Source organism: Sus scrofa, chromosome 12 (assembly GCF_000003025.6).
Source record: "Sus scrofa isolate TJ Tabasco breed Duroc chromosome 12, Sscrofa11.1, whole genome shotgun sequence".
Taxonomy (NCBI): domain Eukaryota; kingdom Metazoa; phylum Chordata; class Mammalia; order Artiodactyla; family Suidae; genus Sus; species Sus scrofa.
In genome coordinates this window covers 53886189-53910278 of record NC_010454.4, presented here as the reverse complement: position 1 = coordinate 53910278, position 24090 = coordinate 53886189, and the positions used below count along the sequence as shown (strand labels likewise).

The 24090-nt window shown below is 49.7% G+C and overlaps 1 protein-coding gene across 1 annotated transcript; it reads left to right on the top strand.

Moving 5' to 3' along the window:
• Positions 514 to 3780, top strand: MFSD6L (major facilitator superfamily domain containing 6 like). Its single transcript, XM_005674644.3, is given in 2 exon segments — positions 514 to 2187; positions 2190 to 3780. Coding segments are annotated over 2 exon segments (1770 nt in total). The 5' UTR covers positions 514 to 1749; the 3' UTR covers positions 3522 to 3780.

Here is a 24090-nt window from a genome sequence, read left to right as displayed (position 1 = left end):
CATGGATGCTAGTCGGATTCGTTACCACCAGGCCATGCCGGGATCTCCAGATGACCAGGTTCTTGAAATAAACATTTGCAGAGTTTACCAGCTGACAGAGTTAGGGGAAAGCTCCTGGCCTCCTCCCCCAACAACCTCTCCATCAGCTCACACAAAAAAGCATGTTGTAGATCAAGTTTGGCTGCGCATTCAGACATGTGTTGGCAAGCAGCCCTTCTCCTCCCCCAGCCCCAGCCCCAGCCCCAGCCAGATGAGATGCTCCACACCAACCTGGCTGCAAAGTTCACTGAACACAGTTGGCTGGACCTTGGGCCGTCTTGGAGTAAAGGCTACCATTCCAAAGGGTTTAGACTGCTGGAATCTCTAGATTCTTCTTCTTTTTTTTAATGGCTGCACTGGCAGCATATGGAAGTTTCCAGGCTGGAGGTGGAAGCGGAGCTGCAGCTGCCAGCCTACATCACAGCCATAGCAACGCTGGATCCAAGCCACATCTGCGACCTACACGGCAGCGTGCGGCATCGAGGGATCCTTAACCCAGTGAGCGAGGTCAGGGATCCAACCTGCATCCTCGTGGACATTATGTTGGCTTCTTAACCTGTTGAGCCACAGCAGGAACTTCTGGGTTCCTATGCCCTGTTCACCAAGGGTGAAAACACCTCCGAATTTTTAGTAACAACCCATGCGACTTGGAGACCACCAGCTTCACCGGTGCAATTTTGCCAGTATCCCTTTGGCTCCTTAATGAATCCACTTCTGCTGATTTTCAGATTATTAACATGCTTGTATTCCCTGCCTCTGGAGGGTGGCTTTGGGATGTTAGCTAACCCGCTGTGGTCTGTGTGTACCCAAAATGGACAACTAAGCACTCTTCGGTGTCCCCTAAACAATCTAGTACATGCATAATGTTAGGGGGAGGCTGGGAGGACTGCTTGGCGGAGCTGCCACCTCAAGACTGACCTCAGTCCCTCTCTAGGGATCATCTGCCTTAAAGAAAACTGTGTCACCTAAGGTCATGCCTCTTCCAGAGGCAGCTCAGTTCCCATCAAACAGTTCTAGAGCCTGGGGACAAAAATAGCACTTTGATCCTGATGGCGGCAGGCAGTTAACAAGAGAGACCGTGAAACAGAAACCGGTAGTGTGTTTGACAGCAACGCGGTCCTAGGGAGAAAAATTAGCCGGGCAGGGGGCCCGGTGGGCTGGGGGTGCGAATCTGGGGAAGGGGCGGGATTTGTCAGTGAGGGTGGACACTGAGGGAAATGGGGTTTGGTTCTTGACCAGCGGGGCATGTGAGTGAAGATGTGAGGAATGTGAAAACGGGGCTAACGCCATGAACGCTATTCCCTCTCCCTCCCACCCAAGTTGAGGTCAGGGATCTAACCCAGCTTGGTGGGCAACGCCCGGCCCAGGGAGGGGGCGGCCTGGAGCGCCCCCTGCAGGCCACAGTCCGCGACCCTCGCGCACATCCGGCAGGTGCGGCCAGGAGGCCCGGGGACGTGGCAGGTGCGGCCCGCAGGTGCGCGGGCCCCGCCCCTAGGTGCGGAGTCCTCCGGGCGGGGCCACTTCCGGGCCGGTGGCCGGACGTGGGGGCGGGGGCGGCCGTTGACCCGGTGACCGCGGCGCCGCCGGAGGCTGGAGGCGCCCTGCGGCTCGGTCCCCGCTCGGAGCCCCCCTCCCGGGGACATGACGCCGCGCCCGCCCCGCGCCCCGCCGCGCCCTCCGCCCGCCCGGGTCTGACGGAGCCGGGCAGCCATGAGCGCCAACCCCCAATGGGACATCAGCAGGGCGCTGTGGGTGGCCAGGCTCTTCCACCTGGTGTGTGGGGTCCGGGATGCCTGCGTGACCCCGTTCCTGACCCTCTACCTGCGGCAGCTGGGCTTGGCCGCGCCCTGGGTGGGCATCCTAATGGGAACCAAGCATCTGATCGCCACCTTCTGGGCTCCATTCTGTGCCTTCCTGGCCAAAAGCTACCAGAAACGGAGGGTGCTTCTGATAGGCTCGCTGCTCGGCTCGGTGGGAGCCAGCCTGTTGATGGTCCTGGTGCCGCCCTTGGACAGAGACCGCCCCTGTAATGGAAGCCACAGCGTGACCGTGACGGTCCTGCCACCGGGGGTCGCACTAACCGTGAACGTCACCTCGACCCCGGAGCCAGCCTCCAACCGCCCCGCCGGGGGGCCCAGGCGCCCAGCCCAGAGGGTACTGGGGTCGCAGGAGCCGATGGTTTCAGAGGAAGACCTGGGGAGAGTGGCCGAGAATCTGTCAGTCACCTGCCTGGCTACTCTCTGGGCTCCGTCCACGGGGCCAGGACCACATCGGGCGTTCTCCATCCTACCTCTTCAGGGGTGACAGGTACTCCTGGGGCAGCTGCTTTCAGCGTGGTCAGTACTGCTGTCCCTTTGCACGCTGGGGGTACAGCGCTGGCAAGTCCAGCCAACCAGTCTGCAGCCAAGGGGAATGCCCAGGCCCTTGACCTCTCCTTGGAAGGGTTGCGGTGGACTTTCCTCCTCTCCCTGGGCTCCCTGGTGTTCTGGGAGCTGCTGAGCGCCCCTCTGGAGCAGGTGGCAGATGACAGCCTTTATGAATACCTGGACTTCGTGGATGCCACTGACCGCTACAGAAGCCTGTGGTTATGGAGGCTGCTGGGCACGTCAGTGGGAGTGTGTGGCATTGCAGCCTTGGTGGGAAAGCTGGACTGCCTCTTGGTGACAAAGGGCCCCCGGGGTGTGGTGCATTTCTACGGCTACGCACTGGTCAGCACCGTGGCTTTACTGGTGAGCACTGCCTTTCCCGTCCCCCTCTGCAGGCGGCGCGAGCCCAGCTACAGAACGGGCAAAGCCCTGTCTCTCGTCGGTAGCGACGCCCGCCTCATCCTCCTCGCCCTCACTGTCCTCCTGATAGGAGCCGCCACCAGTGCCGTGCAGAACTTCCTGTTCTGGCACATGAAAGACCACGGGAGCAGCGAGCTGGTCATGGGCTTCTCGGTGGCCCTGGGCTTGCTGGGGGAAATTCTGCTTCATCCGTTCAAAACTCCGCTGCTCAGGAAGCTGTCCAAGGTGGGCACAGTGGGGTTGGGGCTGGGCTGCCTGGCGGGGCAGCTGCTGTATTACTCGTTCCTCTGGAGCTGGTGGTCTGTTCTCCCCGTTCAGATCTTCAGCGCCATCAGCCACGGGGCTCTGTGGTGGGCAGTCGGGGCCTCCATAGAGGACCTGGCCACTCCGGGCACGGAGAGACCGCTCCATGCCATGTTCCGAGGCCACTTTTACGGGGGCGGGGCCAGCCTGGGCAGCTTTGTCGGCGGCTTCGTGGGGATGCGCTTCGGCCTGGCTGTTCTCTACCAGGCCTGCTGCGTGGTCCTGTGGCTCTGGCTGGCCTTGTTCCTGTCCATCCGGCCCAGACTGCCCCGAGAACGGAAGATCAACTACTCCAAGCTGCTGGCCGTGGAGGCCAGTGACACGAGCGACTCTGAGCAGGGGACTGAACGGGACTGGCTTGTGAAGGCCATGAGGGACGAACCCTCAGACTGAAGGGGCTGAGGGACCGTCAGGGTGCGCTGATCTGGGAAGGAGCCAAGCGGATGGACAGACCAGCCTGCCCGGGGGCAAAACCCATGAGTCCTGCCGGGGCTGCCGGTAGCCCTGGTGGGGAGAAATGTGTCTGTGCCGAGGCCCCAAGGGATCATCTCATTGCATGATTTTCCTTACTTTTGTGGTAAAAGGAGATTAACTTTTTGCTGTTCGACTTTTAAAAATAATGGAGCAAGAATACATTTGCTAAAAAAACCAAGTTTCCCTTTGTCATCACTCTGTTTTGGTGTCTGAGGGTGGCAAGAGCTTTGCATGGTGCTGTTGATTTCAGCCACTGCTGAAATTCACATGAAACTAATAGGGCCAGGAAGGCCATGCACCTTGCAGGATTCAGGTGGCGAGGGACAGAGGGACAGCAGCCTGGATGAGTCACGTACATTCCCACGCATCCTCTAAAAACCATGCTGTGTGGAGTTCCTGTCATGCCTCTGTGGTTAACCAATCCGACTAGGAACCATGAGGTTATGGGTTCGATCCCTGGCTTCGCTCGGTGGGTTACGGATCCAGTGTTGCCGTGAGCTGTGGTGTAGGCCGGCAGCTATAGCTCCAATTGGACCCCTAGCCTGGGAACCTCCATATGCCGTGGGGGTGAGGAAAAAAAAAAAAAAAGAAGCCATGCTGCAGGCAGATAAGGATGAGAACAAAGGAAACTCACTCTCTCCTCACTGACACACAGGCACCCACACTCACATCCAGGTACTTGGGGGGCTGGGGCAAGGAGTCAGACCCCATCACCCTCTCCGTACACGGACGTGTGGCAATATATGAAGTGTCACCAGCCAGGGAGACTGGCAAAGATTTGGCATCCATGGTTTTTACTGGGGCTTCATTATATCAGCATGGCTCTTGAGTGGCTCACGGCCTGTGACGCAGTCTTCAACCCCTGTCCCCTTCTGGAAGTCAGGCTGATATCACATGGCTCAAAGCCCCAAACCTCTATTCAGTCATGCGGTTGATCTTTCTTGGCAGGGTCAGCCCCCTTCCTGAGTCATCTCATTTGTAGAAGGGTCCCTCAAAAGTCTCCTGATTAACATAAACCAGGGGTCCTCCCTGAGTTACTTCATTAGCATAAACACAGGTGTTCTCACCAAGAATAACAAAGACACTTTTTTTTTGGCTACACCCATCGCATGCAAAAGTCTCCTGGCCAGGGATCAACCTGAGCCAGGGCAGTGATCCAAGACACAGCGGTGACCATGCCAGATCCTTAACCCCCTGAGCCACCAGGAAACTCCAGGCCTGCATATTGAAGGAAGAACCAGGTCACAGAGACTTAAACCTCAGAATTGAGACTTTAATAACCAACCACTAGATTAGTGCAGCTTCGTAAAATTGAAAGCAAATGAAATCCTTCGCTGGCCGCCTCTTGGCTAGCAGAGAGAGTGAGTTCGAACACATCTTAGTCTCAGCTAAGAGGAAAGTATTGGATGAGCCACTAACCTCTCGACTCAGGCTTACTTAAACCATCGTTTCCCACGTGGGTCTTGCAGAACACTTAATCCTGGTGGGGCGGGGCTGGGGCATTAAAAAAGGCTTCAAGGACTTCCATTTCCCTGGCTCAACGGAAATGAATCTTGCAAGTATCCATGAGGATGCAGGTTCCATCCCTGGCCTCACTCAGTGGGTTAAGGATCTGGTGTTGCCGTGAGCTGTGGTATAGGTCGCAGATGTGGCTCGGATCTGGCATTGCTGTGGCTGTGGTGTAGGCCAGTGGCTACAGCTGCAGTTCAACCCCTAGCCCGAAACTTCCATATGCCTCAGTGCGGCCCTAAAAAAGACAAAAAAAAAAAAAAGGCTTTGGGGGCTCACTGATTTGGGAATGATATAAATACTTATCACCTCTTAGAAACTTACAATTCTCGAGAGACATTAAAGACTCTGGAAAGCCCCCTCATGGACAAACTCATTCAGCTTTGTTGGCCCCTGTAATTCCCCTTCCATAAGACATGTCACAACCTTCTTCCAGGTACAGAAGCAGCGCCGTGTTCCCTAGAAGATAGTCTGGAAAACACCAGTGCTGGTCATCTTCTGTGTGACCTTTTCGACTCAGGGACAGATCTGGGCTCCCGCACCCCGATTGGCAGGAATCCGGGGTGCCGGTGTTAAGAACCTGACAGAGCAATCTCATTAAGTCAGAGCATCAACTCCTGTAACAGGTGAAGCAACTAGAGCTCAGAAGGTTAAAATTCCAAACCAGATCTCTTTGAGCCCATCCTCTCCCCCTCTACGTGACACCTGAGTCAGGTGTGAGAAACGGCGCCATTAAGAGAATGAGTTCTCTGGTGGCTCCGTGGGTTAAGGATCCAGCGGTCTCACTGCTGTGGCTCAGGTTCGATCCCTGGCCTTGGATGGAGCTGTGTCCTGCAGGCACAACCAAAAAAAAAAAGAATGACCCAACCATGAAGCACAGGATACCAAAAAAAAAAAAAGTGGTGAAAACCTACTAGGCCCGAGATGGTGGAAGATTAGCCTTCCAGAGGACCTAGAGCCATATCATGTGCTCATTGTAATATATTAGCATGTTAAGGACACACCCACAGGCACCCAACATAGGAGGCCTCAAAGTGGGCTGGACACCAATGCCTGGAAATCCCCGCCCCTTTCCCAAATTAGAATATTCATCCCCCTCATTAGCCTATGAAATTACCCAGCCCAGAGAGGCATTTTCTAGAAGGGGAGCCAGAGGCAGGGGCATGTCAGGGATAAGACGCTAAATTTGCTGGTGGACTGTATATGGAAAATAAGGTTGGAGACAAGGGCTGGAGTCAGAGTGGCCCCCTGCAGTGTCACCCTAAGTGTAATGAACTTGCACAGGTTGAACCCTGCCAGCCCTGACCCTCTTAGCAGTTGTAGGTAACATGTTGCGAAGTGCTTCACATGGGGCTGGATTGCCTTCTAGTGATAAATCAAGAAATCTGGGTTAGGTTAAGTGCTTAGAATTCAGCAGTAAGTATTTTTTCATGAAGTTGGAGGGTCTGGCTTGGTCAGGTTATTCTAATCAACCAAGATAGGGCTGTATTTTGAGAGCACATGAAGAACATTCAACAGTGCCAATGGATTGTGTTCCTTCCAAACACATGTTGAATCCCTATCAAAGTGATGGTATTTGGAATTGCAAGCCTTTAGGAGGGGCTAGAGTTAAGTGAGGTCATAGGTCGAGAGCTGTATTATTGATTAATTGATTCTACCTCTGAAACTCCTTCGCCTATCATGAGTCTTTTCCAGCTGCCATAATAAGAAAGCAGGGACTAGGTGGAGGCTTTAAGCTACTGCACAAGGCCAGGAATCAAACCTGTGTCCTGGTTCTGAAGGGACAATTTTTCCGTAGGGAACATTCCTAGTAGCATCCAAATTCCACCTTTGCACGTGTCAGTCACCATAGGCTGCAGCCTGGAATTCTTTCATCCCTCTGCCCTGTTTAAGGAGTGAGGGCATCCTCTCAGGCCTAAGAAGCCGCTTTCTACCTTCCCAGGGAACGTGAGGGTCATTAGTTGAGGGGTCATTAGTTGAGGGCCACGAGCTGGGGCTGCTGAGAGCAAACCAAGACTGGAAAGGAGGAAGAGATTCAGCCCGCAGTTCAGAAGCATTCCACCAGAGGGCACCAAATACACGAGAAAACGCCCACTTGGCTTCCTTGGGCAAGCTGGTCCCCTGTCCTTCCCAAAGCTTCATTTCCAGGTGAGGACACTTGCGCTCTTGGGGCTTGGAACTATCGAAAGAAATGAAGCTCAGGTGCCCCTACTGAGCTGGCTTTGAGTGAGAGGTAGGACACCTCTGGGAGAGGGGCCTGGGAAAGGGGGCGGCTGCAGAGTTTGCTCACACCTTGGCCAGTAAAAGACCAAAGTTTGAGCAGCCCTGCCAGCCCAGAGCAGCCCCTGGTATTTCTTCCCGGGAGACAGGCTGCCCTTAGGCTGCTTGAGTCTTGGTCAGGGGCGGGGGAGTCAGTGTAAGTGTGCGAGAAACAGGGGCGATGCTGCTCCTTCCACCTGCAAATCCTTGTGCTGACAGCGGCCATGGGGTGGGGGCAGAGTCTGGACAGTAATCGCCTGCTGCTCAGCCCCCATTCCTCCCAACCCTGGCTGGGGCCTCACCAGTTGATATCCGGGTGCCTGCAGAAGGGCCTCATGAGCATTTACCAGCCAGTCTGCTCCGGCCAGCGTGCACCCACCACAGGTGGGAAAAAATGGGAGGACTTGTCACCTTTGAGCAAATCCTCATACCCTCCCGTCTACCACGATATGGCACCTTCCTGTCTCTCCGGAAGCAGGTGGCATCAGTGATTCTTTCTATGGTTCTTGGCAAAAACATCAAACTCTGTGTGCCCATTTCCCAGAAAAGAGACTATTCTTGGGGAAGGAGAGAACCTTGCTTGCAGGCTGTCCTGGCTTTTGAGGTTTCCGCTGGAGCATAGTGAGGTGCGTGCCTTCAGGGAGGCGAATTCGGTAAGGAGCTGTGTTTGGGTGTCTCCAATGGACCTGCCTTAAATGTGGACAACCCCCCACCCTGGGCCACCTCTTCTAAGAAACTTGTGAGAGGACCTGAATGCCTCCTCTCTTCCTGACAGCTGCCACCCTGCCTGTTGTGGGCAGCAAACACATCTGGCCGTGTCCTACCCTGGGGCTGGTGACCAGACCAACTTGGGGGATCCTTTGAAGAAATCCTGTCTTCCACAGAGGGCCAGAGCAGGATAGGTAATATCTGGATTTTACTTGGCATTTTCCTGGACAGGGACTAAAGAAGCATTTAGAAAACAAAGCAGGTTTTGGAGTTCCCTGGTGGCTCAGTAGGTTAAGGTCCAGTGTTGGCACTGCTGTGCTTGGGTTCAGTCCCTGGCTGGGAACGTCAGCATGCCAAGGGCATGACCCAAAAAAAGGACGGGGGCAACTTGGAAGAGGAAAAAGAGCCACCAGGTACCATTACTATATCCAAACTGGGGCCCCCTACTGCCAGTGTGACCTCCACCAATGCGAACAGGTGATGGGGTTTACAGGTGGAGGACGAAGGCTGCCAAGGGGCATGACCAGCATCCAAGGACACAATCAACAGGGTGCAAAGGCAGCCGATGGAATGGGAGAGAATAGTTGCCAGCCATACACCTGACAAGGTGTTAATATCCAGAATATATAAAGAACACAACTAACAACAAAAACCAACCTGATCACAAACACAGGCAAAGGACTTGAATAGACAATTCCCCTAAGAGCATATACAAGTAGCCAGCAAACACATAAAAAGATGCTCCACATCAGTGATCATTAGGGAAACGCAAACCAAAATTGTGATAAGATATCGTGTCACACCCATTAGAATGACTACTATTAAAAAAAAAAAAAAAAAAAAAAAAGGGGAGTTCCTGTTGTGGCTCAGTAGGTTAAGAATCTGATTAGTATCCATGAGGATTAGGGTTCGATCCTTGGCCTCACTCAGTGGGTTAACAACCCGGCATTGCTGCAAGCTTCGGCATAGACCAGCAGCTGCGGCTCTGATGTGACCCCTACCCGGGACAATCCATGTGCCTCAGGTGTAGCCCTAAAAAAAAAGAAAAAAAAATCCCAGAAAATAACAAGCACTAACAAACATACCAAAAAATTGGAAACCCTTGTGAGCTGTTGGAGGTGAGTGAAAAACACTGCTTTTTTCTGAACGTGAAGAAGCCTGTAACTCAGACGCACCTGCACCTGCAGAGAACAATTGACTCGCCTTTTTCTTATCTCTCTAATCTCGCTTCCCCAGCCCCCCAGGCCTCAGACCACCCTGCTTCTTTAACCCATAAATAGCCCTCCTCCCTCGCCTTCAGGGAGGTGGGTTTGAGAGGAGTCTACCAGCTTGGCGCCTCCTGAGTTAACCCTTTCGTGGCTGCAGCCCTGAGCGCCTGGCATTTGGCTCGAACCTGGCTCAGTAACATGAGGTACCTACGGTGGCCAAATTGATGCAGACAGAAAGCAGAACGGGTTGTTACAGGTTTAGGAGCGGGGGAGATGGGAGGTGGTGTTTAATGGGGGCAAAGGTGTCGTTTTCCAAGATGAAAGAGTCTGGATCTGGTTGCACAATGACGTGAGCGGATTTATCTCTAGTGAACGGTACACTTACAGCTGCTCAAGATGGTCAATTTGTTTCAACCACAATTAAAAAATTGCTTTTGGAGTTCCCATCGTGGCGCAGGGGAAACGCATCCGACTGGGAACCATGAGGTTACGGGTTCGATCCCTGGCTTGCTCAGTGGGTTAAGGATCTGGCGTTGCCATGAGCTGTGGTGTAGGTCGCAGATGCAGCTCGGATATGCTGTGGCTGTGGCTGTGGCTGTGGCTGTGGTGTAGGCCAGAGCTACAGCTTTGATTGGACCCCTAGCCTGGGCACCTCCATATGCTGAGGGTGCGGCCCTAAAGTTAAAAAAAAAAAAAAAGAAGGTTTTAATTCGGACATTCCCTTGTGGTACATCGGGTTAAGGACCTGGCATTGCCACAGCTGTGGCTTGGGTCGCAACTATGGCTTGGGTTCGATCCCTGGCCCTGGGACTTCCACATGCTGTGGCAAGAAAAGAAAGGAAAGAAGCAGCAGATCTAGGAGTTCCCTGGTGGCCTAGCAGTTAAAGATCCAGCATTGTCACTGCCGTGGCATGAGTTCAATCCTGGGCCCGGGAACTTCTGCATGCCCCAGGGGAGGCAAACAAACAAACAAAAAAGGCAGGTCTAATGGAGGAAGGATCTGTCTCTTCCTGAGTTTGGCTCTCGGAGCTGAGGGTTCTGGGATGGGGAGTAGAGCTCCCAGATCTGTTCTTTTTGTGCTAAAGGAGCTTGAGATTCCTCTGGAGGAGGGGAGCTGCCTTCTTCCTTCAGCAAAGCTGCTGCTCCTTGGCGCTCCAGCTACCAAAGACTTAGCAAGACCGGAGCAAGTGTAGGGCCAGGAGGGCTCTTCTCCGCCCCACGAGGAATTTGACCTGTTTGGGAAAGAAAGGATTTCAGGGGTTCTCACAGCCTGGCTACACCAACCTCCAGGGCTATGAGCCAGGATCATGCCTTGCATTTTCAAAAGTATTTTCCTCCTGGAGTTCCCATTGTGGCTCAGTGGTTAACGAATCTGACTAGGAACCATGAGGATGCGGGTTCAATCCCTGGCCTTGCTCAGTGGGTTAAGGATCCGGCATTGCCATGAGCTGTGGTGTAGGTCACAGACGTGGCTTGGATCTGGCGTTGCTGTGGCTCTGGTGTAGGCCGGTGGCTACAGCTCTGATTTGACCCCTAGCCTGGGAACCTCCATATGCCGCAGGTGCAGCCCTACAAAGAAAAAAGAAAAAAAAAAAAAAGGAGTTCTTTTATTAAATTCTAACTTTCTTTCTCTATGGTTGGGAAATGTAAGCCATGCCATTCTTTGTAATTTGTGGGGATTTTCTTTGTTTGTTAGATATAAAGTGTTCTGTGTGTACACATATTTTAGTTTGACTATTAATTGTTAGTCAGATGTTCTATTTTGCTTATATTTGACCTGCTTGATATATCATATTCTGAAAGAATCGTGATACAACCTCCAGATATAATTGTTGGTTTATCTGTTTCCCTCAGTTTTTTTTGTTTTATTTTATTTATTGAAGTACAGTTGCTATACAATATTATGTCAGTTACAGGTGGACAATAGAGTGAGTCACAGGTTTTAAAGGTTGTACTCCGGGGTTCCCGTCGCGCTGCTGCAGAATCAAATCCGACTAGGAACCATGAGGTTGCAGGTTCGATCCCTAGCCTTGCTCAGTGGGTTAAGGATCTGGCGTTGCTGTGGCTGTGGTGTAGGCCGGCAGCTGTTGCTCTGATTGGACCCCTAGCCTGGGAACCTCCATACGCCGAGAATGCGGCCCTAAAAAAATAAAAAAATAAATAAAGTTTATACTCCATTTAGAGTTATTATAAAATATTGGCTGGCATCCCCATGTTGTACAATATATACTTCTAGTTTATTTTATATATAATAGTTTGTACCGGAATTCCCGTCGTGGCTCAGTGGTTAACGAATCCGACTAGGAACCATGTGGTTGAGGGTTCGATCCCTGGCCTCCCTCCGTGGGTTAAGGACTCGGTGTTGCTGTGAGCTGTGGTGTGGTCGCAGATGTGGCTCGGATCCTGTGCTGCTGTGGCTGTGGCGTAGGCCAGAGGCTACAGCTCCAATTAGACCCCTAGCCTGGGAACCTCCATATGTCTCGGGAGTGGCCCTAGAAATGGCAAAAAGAAAAAAAGAAAAAAAAAATAGTTTGTACCTCTTAATCCCCTCCCCCTACATTGACCCGCCCACCTTCCCCCATTTTTGCTGTTTGTTGCTTTATATATTTTGAGGGACATGACCGGGCCTGTGTATGTTTATAATTATTTTTCTTGATTTATTATTCCTTATTAATGTTATAATATCTCTATTTGTCCTTTGTTGTTTTTTACCCTAAATTCATTTTTTTTTTCCTTCTGATGTTAAAATTGCTACCATGGAGTTCTTTCATTTTTAATGTGCCAGGATTTTTTAACGTTCGATTTTCCAATTTTGTTTAAATGGTCTCTCACCAAAAAATATATTATTGCAACTTATTTTATAGCCAATCGAAGAGTCACTGATTTGTGGGTCTCAGTCATCTTTTGATTCATTCACGTTGTGTTAGGACTTTCTCATTTTGTGTTTTCTGTTTACTCTGCTTTCTCCTCCTTTCCATCTCGGAATGGTCAAAAGGTCTTTCCTTCAGTTGAAAAGTTTGGATTTTCTACTTTCGATTGGCAAGATCACATTATTCTGTAGAAAATAATGTATCCCAGGAGTTCCCGTCATGGCGCAGTGGTTAACGAATCCGACTAGGAACCATGAGGTTGCAGGTTCGATCCCCAGCCTTGCTCGGTGGGTTAAGGATCCGGTGTTGCTGTGAGCTGTGGTGTAGGTCGCAGACGTAGCTCGGATCCCGAGTTGCTGTGGCTGTGGTGTAGGCCGGCAGCTACAGCTCCGATTAGACTCCTAGCCTGGGAACCTCCATATGCTGCGGGCGCGGCCCTAGAAAAGGCAAAAAGAAAAAAACAAAAACAAAACCAGAAAATAACATATCTCATTTATACTCTTCTCATGCTTAACCCTAACTTTTGACCCTTAATTATGCATATTTCCCACCCCCCCAACCCCCGTCAGCTTTTTTTTTTCTTTCTTTCTTTTTATGGCTGCACCCGTGGCATGTGGGAATTCCCAGGCCCAGGGATTGAATCCAAGCTGCGACCTGTGCCACAGCCATTGCAATGCCACGATCCTTTCACCCACTGCACTGGGCCGACGATCGAACCTGTGCCTCCACATCAACCCGAGACGCTGCAGACAGGTTCTTAACCCATGGTACCGCAGTGGGAACTCCTCCCCCATCAACTCCCTAAGCTTAACAAATCGGTGTGTTTCCTTAAACAGGACAGGTCCCCTAGCATGAGTTCATCACCCTCTGGCTTGTTCTCCTTCCGTCAAGTCTCCCCGTCCCTTCCCCAGCCATGCTTCTAATTTATTCCTGAATTATCTGTCTCATTTATGTATATTCCCACCACGGGAGAAGCACTGCCCATTCAGGCAACATTATCCTTTTCTAGGGTATGTTCTCCTCTTTGCGTATCTCATGGCTTCATCCTGGATTCATCTCCCCATCTTACTGAGGGTCTTCTCTTTTAAAAAGGCTTTCAAGGGAGTTCCCGTCGTGGCGCAGTGGTTAACGAATCCGACTAGGAACCATGAGGTTGCGGGTTTGGTCCCTGCCCTTGCTCAGTGGGTTAAGGATCCGGCGTTGCTGTGGTGTAGGTTGCAGATGCGGCTCGCATCCCGCGTTGCTGTGGCTCTGGCGTAGGCCGGTGGCTACAGCTCCGATTGGACCCCTAGCCTGGGAACCTCCATATGCCACGGGAGCGGCCCAAGAAAGAGCAGCAACAACAACAACAACAAAAGACAAAAAATAAAATAAATAAATAAAAAATAAATAAAAAGGCTTTCAAGGGAGATGAGCTTCTGGAATGGTGAAGTGAGGGTCTCGGTGAGCCACGCTCCCCAAAACCCAACAAAAATACTGGCAACACAACTAAAGTCAACCGTGTTAGAACTCTAGAAATGTACAAAAGCCACTGAACTGAGAGTTATCGACCCGAGAGAAACCATTGAACTTCCACCAGACGGTGGTGTCCGTGGCATTTTAACTTGCCGCTGTCCCCATCCTCTCTCCCTCCCCAGCTTGGTGGCCCAGGAGCCATGAAACGTCAGCAGGCTGAAAGCCCACGGAGACGACTCATTTCCTTTGGGACTCTGTTCCAAGCGCAGTCCTAGAACACAGTCAATCCTTTGCCCAAGTGAGAGGCTCCCTGAAAAAAATCTCAGTTCATAAGGTATTGTAACTATTTGATGTGACTCATAGCTGGGATGAGGGGAGAGGGTTTATCGCCAAGCCATCATCAAAAAACGATAGCAAGCTGCGAATGATATCTTGGCTGCTAAGGTGGTGATTTCGGCTGGAGCAAACACAAGTCTGGCCAACAGCAGTTTTGAAGGAATCCTGGAGAGCTTGAAACCACAAGAAACTTTGAAAAGCTCCACCGTATTCCTGGAGATCTAGAAGGCTATGCATATATGTATTGTGTGTGTGTGTGTGTGTGTGTAGACCTTGGAAAAAGGCCCCAGACACTCACCTCAGATTGACCTTCAGGCTCCGGGTACCCAAGAAGTGAAAGCTGAGTCTGTCTGTAAACTACCCGCAGTTCAAATGTGTGTCTCTACACCCAGACCTGTGTCAAAGGGTAGAAGACATACAAGCAAGGCATTGAGGGAAAGCTTTAGACCGATCACTGACTTACTACTAAATTATACTGAACTTGGAGTGAACCCTAGGAACCCAGACTCTAAAATAAGAACGTAAAAAGAAAAAAAAAAAGCCAGCAGAGAACTCAAGGGCTACACACTGCAAGGAATATAGACTCAATAGAATTCATTCAGAAACATCAGTAACAAATAAGTAACACAAGAAAAACAACAAAAAACCAGCAACAACGACCAAGAAAGAATCTGATTTCAGGTCATTATATATATTATTTTATTATTTTTAATTTATTATTATTTGTCTTTTTAGGGCCACACCCGTGGCATATGGAGGTTCCCAGGCTAGGGGTCACATCAGAGCCACAGCTGCTGGCCTGCGGCACAGCCACAGCAACGCTGGATCCTTAACCCACTCAGCAAGGCCAGGGATGGAACCTGCAACCTCATGGATACTCGTGGGTTCGTTAACCACTGAGCCACAACAGGAACACCAGAATATATTATTTTAAATGTCTCATTTTTGACAAAAAAATGTATAAGATGTGCAAAGAAACAGAAAAGTATGCCACATAATAATAAACAGTCAGCAGACAATATCCCCGAGGGGGCACAAATGTTTAATTTAGTAGACAGAGACTTTAAATCAGCTATTTATTACGAATATGTTTAAAGAACTAAAGGATGCTGTATGTAAAGGGTTAAAGTATGACCACCATGTCTCACCAAATAGGGGCTATGAACAACGACAACGAAAATAGAAATTACAAAAAAAGAATCAAAGAGAAATTCTGGAGTTGAAAAGCATAATCCCTGAAGTGGAAAAAAATCACTAAAAGGGCCTCAAGAGCAAATCTGGGCTGAAGAAGAGAGAATCAGCACCTTGAAGGTAGATGAACAGAAATTACCCAGTCCAAGGAAAAGAATGAATAAGATGAACAGAGGCGAGTTCCCGTCGTGGCGCAGTGGTTAACGAATCCGACTAGGAACCATGAGGTTGCGGGTTCGGTCCCTGCCCTTGCTCAGTGGGTTAACAGTCCAGCGTTGCCGTGAACTGTGGTGTAGGTTGCAGACGTGGCTTGGATCCCGCGTTGCTGTGGCTCTGGCGTAGGCCGGTGGCTACAGCTCCGATTCGACCCCTAGCCTGGGAACCTCCATATGCCGCGGGATCGGCCCAAAGAAATAGCAAAAAGACAAAAAAAGAAAAAAAAAGAAAAAACAGCCCTACAGGATTCCCTTAAGCATACCAACATACACATGACAGGAGTTCCAGAAGGAGACGAGAAATACGAAGAAAATAATATTCTAAAAAATAATGACAAAAACGTCCCAAGTTTGATGAAAAAAATTAGTTTTGTTGTATTCTGTCCAAGTGCGTTTCCCCCCCTACAATCTGGACTTTTTTCAACTTGAGTCTCTTCCAGAAATTCTTGGTCATTTTTTTTTCTTCCAATAGTTCATCCCTCCCCATTGTTTTTTCTTCTTATGAAATTTCCATTATGACTTAGATTTCTATTTTTTGCTTCCATCCTCTGTGTCTTAATTTTATTCTTGATCTCTTTCTGGTGGCTTCCAGGAGAGTTGCTAAAAATGGACTTTCTACCCACTAACTGTTCTTTGTCGATACCCACCTGCTAGTCAATGCAGCCATTAAGTATTTCACTGCGTTTTTACGCCCATTCTATCCTTTGAATTCCTTCGTCATTTTATGCTTCTTCTAGCTTCCTGTTTTCTGTATCTCCACTCCTCTCTCTGAGGATAGTTGTTGGGTCTTATTATTTTTTTTTTTTTTTGCTTTTGTCTTGTTGTTGTTGTTGTTGCTATTTCTTGGCCGCTCCCGCATATGGAGGTTCCAGGCTAGGTCGAATCGGAGCTGTAGCCACCGGCCTATGCCAGAGCCACAGCAACTCGGGATCCGAGCCGCGTCTGCACCTACACCACAGCTCACGGCAACGCCGGATTGTTAACCCTGAGCAAGGCAGGACCAACCTGCAACCTCATGGTTCCTAGTCGATTCGTTAACCACTGCGCCACGACGGGAACTCCATGTTGGGTCTTATTTTAAGAGATTATTCCCTTGAGCCATTGGCTCTGTTTCCTTTTTCCTTTGGTGCAGGTTCTTGGGGCGGCTCCCTTTCTTCTATAATAATTCCCCTCCTTAGACACCTCATTATTTTTCCCTATGAATGCCTGTCCATGGGGCCACCAATGACCTTGGCTGGCCATGTGTTTTTTGGGCAGTCGGGGCCTCTGGTGTTGCTGTCCCAAAGCCACCCCTCCCCTTTTCCTGTCCCAACCAGGCAATCCTCTTGCGGAGTAAATCTTCCAGAATCTCATCCCCAGACGTGGTTCTTTTCCAGGGGCTGCCTTCCTCTTGCAACTTCCTCGTGGAAGAGGGAAGGTTCAGGTGTCTCCGGCCTGGGAGCCCTACACGTGTTCCAATGCTGCCTCCTCCTCATCTTGTGCTCTGGGCTGGCATTAGGTTGGCACTGGGCTAATGCTATTTTTCTTGCCAAATGGTGGAAACAGGGTGTGCAGAGATAGTCCCAGAGGAAATCTGAAGGAGAGAAATGGCCTCGTCTGAGCCCCGCTGTTTTGGTAACTGGCCCTCTTCTGCTGACGACTATTAGAGAGAGAAAGAGGAGTTCCCGTTGTGGCGCAGTGGTTAACGAATCCAACTAGGAACCATGAGGTTGCAGGTTCGATCCCTGGCCTTGCTCAGTGGGTTAAGGATCCAGCGTTGCTGTGAGCTGTGGTGTAGGTCGCAGATGTGGCTTGGATCCTGCATTGCTGTGGCTGCGGTGTAGGCCAGCAGCTGTAGCTCTGATTCAACCCCTAGCCTGGGAACCTCCATATGCCGCAGGTGCGGCCCTAGAAAAGACAAAAAAAAAAAAAAAAAAGGAGAGAGAGAGAGATCCAACCACTTTCTGTCCCCCCAGGATTTTCTTCTTGGGTTTTGTGATCAGTGCAGGTGCCCACCAACCTCCCTCCCATCTCGGCAGCATCACAGGACAGAAGCAAACACCCTCTCCTGGTTTGTAATCCTGTGGGAAACCTGAAAGCAGCCTCATTTGGTGCCTGCTGTTGATGAAGATAAAGTTTACTCTCCACGTCTCCATTCCTTTCTCCTCTGTCCCAGGAGGGTTGGAAGAGAGGGTCCTGAGCTGTCCTCGCTGTAAACAGCTGTGCCCCCACGCGGCACAGGCAGAGGCGGCAGGTAGGAGACACGGAGATATTTTGGGCACACGGTTTCCAAGGAGATGAAGAGACTTCGCGGGGGATGCCCAGCCCGCGGAGAGCCTTATTCACAGAGATGCATGTCGGGTGAGAGGCGGGATGTCAATCAAGTTTCAAGGAAGAAGGAGAAGGGGACTCTTTCAAGGGCAATGTTTTCTCTTCGAAGAAATCAAGTGTCACATTTGAAGACAAGTATGAGTATGGAAATACTGGTGTGAGATGAAAAACAAAGACAAAAACGGTCCGTGCCCAAGGAGTCCTAGGTAAGGAGAATGATGGAACCGATGGAACAATTTGGGTCAGAACACGAGGAGCTTCCTCTTGCTCACTGGGCCTTTCCTAGGTGATGCCCCAGTGAGCGGCAGAAGCTCCCACACACGACCCGAGACCTTCCTGATGGAGAGAGAGCCACACTCAGGAACATCAAGGCCAGAAGGAAAAGGAGGATTTCAGCGGCTGCCTAGCAGGGCTGTTGGTTTGGACCCGGGGGAGCTCTCAGAAACACCAGTGGTGGGAAATGCGGCATCAGAACAGAGCAAGGAGTCATATACCGTGTCAGGGACAAGCCACAGGGCCGGCTGAGGTTTGGGGCCAGGCTCCAAGGCCAGAGTTGGCCCCTGACCAGTCATTGAGAGGAATCCCACCAGGGTTCTGCCTCATTCTTCCCCTGGAGGAGGCCCTTGAAACCGCCTCGGAAGGGGGCTGTCATCCTCAGCCCCAGCACACCGCCAGAATGGAATGACAGACGACCTCCATGCAAAGATCCTGGATTCAGGGAGGCCACTGGCCTTGCACAGTCTTGCTAGTGACAGTCCACCTGGGCCATCTGTAGGCAAGCCAATCCTGCCGGAACATCGCTCTGCCCTAAAGCCCAGTGCCACAAACGCATTAAAATGCTCTCCCATCAGAGTTCCTCTTGTGGCTCAGCGTTAATGAGCCCGACTAGGACCCACTTGGATGCAGGGTCCATCCCTGGCCTCGCTCAATGGGTTAAGGATCTGTCATTGCCATGAGCTGACGTGTCGTTTGCGGATGTGGCTCAGATCCTGCGTGGCTGTGGCTGTGGCAGCGACCGGCAGCTCTAGCTCTGATTCGACCCTTAGCCTAGGAACTTCCACAGGCCGCATGTGCGGCCCTAAAAAGACGGAAAAAAAAAAATCACTCCCATCGACCCTCAGTATAATTTGAATTTGCATCGCCAGTAAATATAATTTGGAGCAAAAGAGTGAGAGGATTTTTGTAAACACGCTTTTGAAATTTTTGTCGATGAATAAGTCGTTTCGTTTGCAACTTGCTTGGATATTTTTTTCCCCCAAATCTGTGCCTCGCTGGGAATTCTTGAGAAATGAGGCAATCACATCCACAGATGACTTTCCAATGTGTGAAATGCTGTCTGACGGCTAAAATCAATGACTCATGAAGTTCGAATATTAGGTTTGTATGCTTTTACTGAAACATTTAGTCTTTCTTCTGGGGTTTCCTTTCTGCAGTCTAGAGCCAATAATCATTTCCAGGCTTCAGACATTGTTGTGGGCTCTCGAAAAGCTCCTAGACCCTGGGCCCTGAGCCCACTGGCCTGGAGGATAAACAGCCCAGTTGGGGAGATGTTTATGGGAGGCGCCTGGGTCTGTGGGCCTGACCGGCTCCTTTGTCCCAACGCCCCACCTCTCCCCTGTCACGGTCACTTGTGGTCATAGAAGGGGCAGTGTCCTGAAAACAACATCCCCAGACGGAGTCAGCAGCGTTTGTTTACCCCCTGTTTTCTCGCTCGATGGCTGTAAGAGTGGGGACCTCGTTTGGTGCACTGCTCTCTCCCCAGCCTAGGCGCGTGTCAGGCACATCACAGGTACTCAACATATTTGTCAAATGTATGGTCACTTCTTCCTTTGGCTTTTTTTTTAGAGCCGCACCTGCAGCATATGGAGGTTCCCAGGCTAGGGGTTGAATCAGAGCTACAACTGCCAGCCTCCCCCACAGGCACAGCCACTTGGGATCTGAGCCGCATCCGAGACTTACACCGCAGCTCACAGCAACGCCGGATCCTTAACCTACTGAGGGATTGAACCCGCATCCTCATGGATCCTACTTGGGTGCGTGAACCGCTGAGCCACGAAGGGATCTCCTGGATGGAAGCTTCTGGAAGATGGGATTGGAGGGTGGATTAACAAGGATCCAACTGGAGCGATCTTGTTTGAATGAGGCACAATGAGAATATATTCCCTCATGACCCTGCTCATAAAAACATAATTTCAAAATGAGATATCTCTTCATACCCATCTATTAAAAAAAAAAAAAAAAACACAGAAATAAGGTGCTGATAAGGATGTGGAGAAGTCTTAACCGCTGGCGGGGATGTTAAATGGTGCAGCCCATACAGAAAACAGTGTGCTGGTTCCTCAAAAAGTGGAAGCTAGAGATACCCCATGATCCAGCGGTTCCACTTCAGGAATTATATATCCGAAAGGACTGCAAGCATGTTCTCGAAGAGGTGTTTGCCTAACCACGTTCACAGCAGTATTATTCACTTTAGGCGAAGGGGGGAGGCAGCCCAAGTGTTTATCAGCAGGTGCGAGGCTAAACCAAAAGCGCTGTACGCGTCCAGTGGGATATGACACGGTCTTAAAAAGGAAGGAAATGCTGTCACGTGCTCTGGCATGGACACACCTTGAGGATGTTATGCTAAGTGGAATGAGCCACTCACAAAAGGACCTACTGTACAATCCTACTGCTTTGTTTTTGGGTTTTGTTTTGTTTGGTTTTTTTTTTTTTTGCTTTTTGGGGCCACACCTGAGGCATATGGAGGTTCCCAGGCTAGGGGTCGAATTGGAGCTACAGCTGCCGGCTTATGCCACAGCCACAGCAACCCCAGATCTGAGCCATGACTGCGACCTACACCACAGCTCACGGCAATGCCGGATCCTTAACCCATTGAGCGAGGCCAGGGCTCGAACCCGCAACCTCATGGATCCCAGTCAGATTCGTTGCCACGGGACCACAATGCGAACGCCTGTACATTCCTACTTCTGTGAGGTACCTAGAGTGGTCAAAGTCATGCCAACAGAAACAGGGTAGCAGTTGCCAGGGGCTGGGAAGGAGGGGAAGTGAGGAGCTGTTGATTAATAGGTACAGAGATGTAGCTTTCCAAGGTGAAAATGTTTTGGACATTGGTTGCACAAAAATGTATTTAACAATACTGAACAGTACACTTTAAAACGGATGATAAGGGAGTTCCCACCATGGCGCAGTGGAAATGAATCCGACTAGGAACCATGAGGTTTGGGGTTTGATCCCTGACCTTGCTCAGTGGGTTAAGGATCTGGCGTTGCCATGAGCTGTGGTGTAGGTCGCAGATGTGGCTTAGATCTTGTGTTGCTGTGGCTGTGGTGTAGGCCAGTGGCTACAGCTCCGATTCAACCCCTAGCCTGGGAACCTCCATATGCTGCAGGTGCAGCCCTAAAAAGCAAAAAAAAAAAAAAAAGAAGAAGATACATTTTAGGTGGTATTTTACCAATGTAAAAATAGCACTAATATATGCAGCCAAAATAGCAAAAAGACAAAAAAAAAAAGAAAATACACAAAATTTGGAGTTCCTGCTGTGGCACAACAGGATTGGCAGTGTCTTGGGAACGCTGGGACAAAGGTTTGCTCCCTGACCTGGCACAGTGGGTTAAGGATCTGGCATTGCTGCAGCTGTGGCTTAGTTCGCAACTACAGCTCGGATCTGATCCCTGGCCTGGTAACTTCATACGCCTCAGGGCAGCCAAAAGAGAAAAAAAATTTTTTTTAAATAACATAATTCTAAAGGTAATTAGAGGAGTTCCTGTCCTAGCCCAGAGGAAACGACGCCGACTAGGAACCATGAGGTTGCGGGTTCGACCCCTGGCCTTGCTCGGTGGGATCTGGCGTTGCTGTGGCTGTGGTGTAGGCCGGCAGGTACAGCTCCGATTCAATCCCTAGCCTGGGACCCTCCATATGCCGCAAGTGTGGCCCTAAAAACACAAAAAAAAATGGACCAAAAAAAAAGTCGATACTGAGCCTAGGAACTCAGACTCTCCTTGGGGTCTGCAGGTTGGCTGTATCTCCTGTGATGTGGTCCCAGAGTAAAAAGACCAAAGTTGCCTCCCCTCCCCGTCTTCGGCTTGGTATCATCTCTGCCTTTCAGAAGGTGAAGCTCGTTCTCCTGGTGATTAGCCCTTGGTCAGTTTGCCTTTGGTTGTCTTCCCTGCCTCTCGTTGCATTTAATGTGTATCCAGCCCACTCAAAAATATTAGGATGGGTAGAAAATAGCATCGGAATGGTAGGATAACCATCCAGCATACGTAAAGGCCTCCTGTTATCAATAAAAATACAGAACAATTCAATTTTTATCCACATTGAATATATAAATAAGAAACAGAAGAATGGATATATATATATATATATATAATATATATATATATATAAAGAGCCATAGCTTCACTAATAACTAGAGAAATTCAAACAATGACGTATAATTGACAAACAGTTTGAAGATTTATAATATACGGTGCTGGTGAAGATGCAGAGAAATGTTATGTCTTAATGGTATCTGTTAGGTTCAGATCATTTTTTATCATGTTGCTAAAGTGCCTTTGTATACTAATAGCTCAGAGATCTTTTAATTTTTAAAATTTATTTATTTTTGTCTGTGGCCATGGCATGTGGAAGTTCCCAGGCCAGAGATGGAATCCATGCCACAGCTTCGACCTGAGCTATGGCAATGGCAATGGCAACGACAATGACAGGTCCTTAACCTGCTAAGCCAACAGAGAAACTCCTAGAGTTTGTTTGTTTGTTTGTTTTGTTTTTGTCTTTTTAGGGCCATACCCACAGCATCTGGAGGTTCCCAGGCCAGGAGTCCAGTCGGAGCTGTAGCCACCAGCCTATGCCAGAGCCACAGCAACACAGGATCTGAGCTGTGTCTGCGACCTACACAACTCACTGGCAACGCCGGATCCTTAACCCACTGAGTGAGGCCAGGGATCGAACCCTAGTGCTCATGGATGCTAGTCTGATTTGTTAACCGCTGAGCCATGACGGGAACTCCCTAGAATTTTTTTTAAATCAGTATGGGCATTCAATTTTTCAGTGCCAAGTTGGCATCTATCACAGGGATCCTAATCTTTTCTCTTGAGATATATTGATAAAATCAATTTTATTAATAGACTTCCTAATATTAAGACATTTTTTGTATTCATGGTCCTGGTAAATTATTCTTTTAACATTACGCTAAATTGGATAATGTTCACTAAGATTTTCTTTCTTTCTTTTTTTTTTTTTTTTTTGTCTTTTGTCTTTTTAAGGCCACACCTGTGGCCTATGGAGGTTCCCAGGATAGGGGTCTAATTAGAGTTGTAGCTGCCGGCCTATGCCACAGCCATAGCCACACAGGATCCGAGCCACATCTGTGACCTACACCACAGCTCATGGCAACGCCAGATCCTTAATCCACTGACCTCATGCTTCCTAGTCACATTCGTTTCTGCTGCGCCACGATGGGAACTCCATCTCTAAGATGTTCATACTTGAGGTTGTGATTGGCCTTTTTTTTTTTTTTTTTTGTCTACCATTAATTTCTCTATAATACTCTGCTTTCAGCTTACTTCCAAACATTCTTTTATTTCTCAAAAAAAAAAAAAAAATACAGCGCAGGGAGTTCCCGTCGTGGCGCAGCAGAAATGAATCCGACTAGGAACCGTGAGGTCGAGAGTTCGATCCCTGGCCTCGCTCAGTGGGTTAAGGATCCAGCGTTGCCATGAGCTGTGGTGTAGGTCACAGATGTGGCTCAGATCTGGCATTGCTGTGGCCGGTGGCTATAGCTCCGATTAGACCCCTAGTCTGAGAACTTCTATATGGTGCGGGTGTGGCCCTGAAAAGACCAAAAAAAAAAAAAAAAAAAAATACAGCACAAACTGGTTTGATGCTGCTGGGAACACAGCTAAACCACATCGCTAGCCCCTTGCAGCACATCTAGCCGTATGACCAGTTCCCACCAGAGGTCAGTGAATGGAAGTGGGGTGAGTTTAAGGGCAGACAGGACTTGACTCTGCCTTCTCTTTCCCTTCCTTAGCGACCTTGGAGTTCATGGAGCTGTAAGACGGAAGGGGCTTAGACCCTTTACTGCTTAGAAGAGAGCCTCCCAGGAGAGCCGCCCTTGCTGACTAGGAAAATCCACATTGGACCTTGGTAAGTTACTGAGACTTGAGGCTGTTTGTTACAGTAATTAATAACAATGTAATTGACCAAGGCGTTTCCAAAACATCCCTATTGAAATGTGTTTGACATGTTTATCTTCCTGACCCCACTTACATGGCATATAAGACATATACAGGATGGAATATAACCTACACAAGAAGTGGTTTCTTCACACCCAGTAGTCTGTGTGTCTAGCACTATGATGCACTATATGGCAGGATATTTTTTTGAGAGATTAATCTAGTTCTCTTTTTCTCCTAATATTTTCCCC